Source organism: Nematolebias whitei, chromosome 19 (genome assembly GCF_014905685.2).
Source record: "Nematolebias whitei isolate Nwh7 chromosome 19, NemWhi1, whole genome shotgun sequence".
Lineage (NCBI taxonomy): Eukaryota > Metazoa > Chordata > Actinopteri > Cyprinodontiformes > Rivulidae > Nematolebias > Nematolebias whitei.
This window is the reverse complement of record NC_056516.1, coordinates 12,232,660-12,236,430: the sequence shown is the minus strand read 5'-3', so window position 1 is coordinate 12,236,430 and position 3,771 is coordinate 12,232,660. Positions and strand designations below refer to the sequence as shown.

The window sequence follows — 3,771 nt, the reverse complement described above, 5'->3', positions numbered from 1 at the left end:
ATATAGTCATAAAAAAAAAGATATAATCTAGAGAAATCTCTGAGTATAACAGAGAAGGTTGAAAGTCAATACTGGATGCCCATCACTGGAATGTCCTCAGGACCCACTGCATTATAAAACAGGTTTGATTCGATTCAAGATATCAGTGCATGTGCTGATGAACACATCCACAAATTAATGTCTGAAACACAGTTCACTGTGCTACCTTCAAATGTGGGTTTAAGGTCTACCATTCAATTAAATTCCGTTTATTTATGTAGCACTAAATCACAACAGAAGTCAGCTCAGGGCACTGAACAGAAACATTCACATACATTTAAAGTCAGTTAATCACATTATTTATCTAAGGAGCCAAAAGACAGCTTTGAGATTTCACTTCATCAAAGTCTCCCATCCTAAGCATGAAGGGAGCAACAGTGGAAAGGAAAAAACTCCCTTATGAGGAAGAAACCTCCAGCAGAACCAGGCTCAGGACAAGCGGCCATCTACTTTGACCAGTTGGGTTTGAGAGGAACAGGAAGGAGGAACAGATACACAATGGCAGGTCCAGGATGGAGGCCATCAGGTTTTCTCCAGGAGGAAAGCCAAAATGATAGAAATCACATGTTAAGAAAGAATAATTACAAATACAAACTATTAATTTGTATGTATTTGTAACTGTTCATTTGATGAAATGAGGTCAATTTGTTCTACAGTAGTCTTAAGGTTATAGCAGCATAGGATAAGGAATAGATCGGGAAACCAAGACGACAAGCTATAGGATTTAAGAAAAAGGAAAGTGTTAAGCTCAGTCTTCAAACCGGACAATGTGTCAGCCTCACGGACAGAAACTGAAGTTGGTTCCACAAGAGAGGAGCCTGATAACTGAAAGATCTTCCTCCCATTCTGCTTTGGAAACTCTAGGAGCCACAAGTAAAACTGCAGTCTAAGAGTGAAGTGTTCTGTTAGGAAAAGATGGAACAATAAGATCTGTAATATAATATGGAGCTAGGTTGTTGAGGACTTTGTAGGTTAGAAGTAAGATTTGAAATGCAACGAAGATGACATTTGTGAACACCATCCAGAAACACTGCCAATTTCTCTGAACCAAAGCTCGTTGGAAATAAACTGAGGCAAAGTGCAAAACATTTCTATTGTGGTTAAACCAATCCAAATGTAAAAATCGTTTTGCAACCACAGACAACATGTCCTCTATACTGAAAAAAGACCATCCAGCTTTTTACCAGCACACAAGTGTACTTATCTGATGGTATAGAAATGCATTATTATGTTAGCGCTTATAGAATAGGTCGCTTCTTCTTCTGGAAAGGCACCAATGATATACAAATGTAGTAAAATCTATAAAATATTATAGAACCATCCTGCAGCCAGGCGTGGAGGCACTGTGCTAAGAAGAATTAAGCCATAGTTTCAAGAAAAAGCTGCTTCCACGGTAATCTCTTTGAGTTTTAGTCAGTTCCCACTAGGGGCCGAATCGACTAGCCGACAAGTCGACTAATCGATTCTATGACCTCTCACGGATTTTTCTATTTCACATCGACTTGTTGCACCCACCTCCCCCCCCGTTGTTCCCAACCCTATTCCACCCAGTCCACGTGGTGGATTAAATAAAGTAAAACTAAAAACAGTAGCATTTTTGCAGCTTGATAATAGTTTTGCATTTCCTTTGACTTATTTGCAGTATGAAAAATAGTAGGAGCATAAATATATGCCCGATGTTTTGTTTTTCTTTTTTTTGTAAATAATAAATTTCTTTTTTTCTAATATTTTATTTTTTTTGCAAATATGATATAGCGTCTTGAGTTCCTATGACATCATCAACTAGTCAAAGTCAACTCGGACTTTTATCATGTTAAAGTCGACTTTTAAAAATATATAGTCGTTTAACCTCTAGTTCCCACAATGTATCCATTGTATTTTACCTTACGCTCAAAATGATGATGCTCAGGACTAAAGGCTTGAAACTTCTCTCCTTTGCACTCCAGCTCTGTGGATGTGGGGCTTCCTTCTGATCTGCTCTGGGCGTTGTGAGTCTCACACTTGGTGGCATTGATAATGCTGAGGAGAGAGAACACTAGAAGCTAGTGTTGCGTATGTAAACATGAGATCACTTTGTGGTCACAACTACATCAAAAATAATGAAAAAAATGAGAAGGGTCTTGAACAATGTATGAAAATAAATAATTTTCATTCTGACAAGAAATACAAAAAGAAAAAAATACAACGAAAGGAGAGGATAAAAGCTACAACTACACTAGAAAGATTAAAAAAAGGCAACAAAGGTCTGGAGAGCTGCTGTCAAAGGCTGCCAATCTTAAGGTGCCATCTTAGTGAAAAAGAGGTTTATAACAACATATGCTCTCAACCATAAAAAAAAAAAATCAGCAGCTGGAATCCTACGTCAGATAAGAAATGGACAACATTTCTCTGAAAACTTCAGCAGCTGGTGTCCTCAGCCCCTACACATTTACAAACCATTGTTAAAAAATGAGCGGGCACTTCACAGTGGAAAACGTGAACTTAGAGCAACTGTTTGAGATGTGTTTCTGCCATAAAGTTTAAATTTACAGTATGTTATATATATTTTTAAAACAACACATTTTCCTATTTTCAGCATTCCATCTGTTTTCTATGCTTCACAGTGAATAAAATATTGGTTTATAAGATTTTTTTTAACTTACTGCATTCTGTTTTTAAATTATATTTTACCTAATATCCCAATGTTTTTGGCTTTGAGGTTGTATTTACCAAGCCCCAAACGAGCACCATCGATGTTAAAAGGTTGAAGCTATATTAAGGGTTATTGTTGGATTCTACTGGGCAGTGATTTGTACTTTTGTGGAGCACTAATTTCAGTTTTATTCCTTTTCCAGTGCTTATCAGGTGGTGGTGGTGGAGGAGGATGGGTCCCGTAAGGTAAGGAGAAGGGAACTAGGCTCCGTGGACTGTTTCCCTTCTCCAAACTCACACAATGAGGCCCAGGTTAAAGGGTCCCCTCATTACTACACAGCTGAGCTAGCTCCTAGCAGTCTGCCTGAGGCCACGCCTTTCACCGTGGGCGACAATCACACCTACAACGGCTACTGGAACAGTCCTTTAGACCCTACTAAGAACTACCTCATCTACTTCCAAGCCACCAGCAACTTCAGAGGGGTAAGAACCATTAAACATCAATTCTGCAACACACAACTTTACAGTCATTTTTACAATCCAGACACTCAGTTAAGACCAAACAAACTTAAGTTGTGGTCCGAAACGGGAAGCAGGGGTCAAGCATGGGGAGGCAGAGGTCCTAGAACAAATCCAGAGGGGAATCCTTAATCCAAAATCAGTAGAGCAAAAAAAGGGTTCTAGTTACCAGGGTCAGAATCAACCTTCACATCAATGTGAAGAAGACAAAGGAGATGATTGTGGACTTCAGAAGGAACAAAAACATCTACACCCCCCTGAACATAAGAGGATCTGCGGTGGAAGTGGTCTCCAGCTACAAACACTTGGGTGTACACATGAATGACAACCTCAGCTGGAGCAACAACACCACCAGCCTGATGAAGAAAGCTCATCAGAGACTCTACTTCCTCAGACGGCTGAGGCGAGCTGGTCCGGGAAGCTCAGTCCTCACCTCCTTCAACAGGTGTGCAGTGGAGAGCATCCTGTGCTCGAGCATCAACGTGTGGCATGGAGGCTGCACAGCTGCAGAAAGAAAAGCTTTGCAGAGAGTGGTGAAGGCTGATTCCGACAGATTTCTGTGCAGCCTTCACCACTCTCTGC

General features: G+C 40.0%; 1 protein-coding gene across 1 annotated transcript in view; it reads left to right on the top strand.

Annotated features, from left to right (window-relative positions):
- The window catches only part of ptprua (protein tyrosine phosphatase receptor type Ua), a 502,564-nt gene that overhangs the window by 357,422 nt on the left and 141,371 nt on the right, over positions 1-3,771 (top strand). Inside the window, exon 13 of the mRNA XM_037693627.1 lies at positions 2,874-3,153. Within this exon, the coding sequence (XP_037549555.1) occupies positions 2,874-3,153 (280 nt within the window). The remainder of the gene's footprint in view (positions 1-2,873; positions 3,154-3,771) is intronic.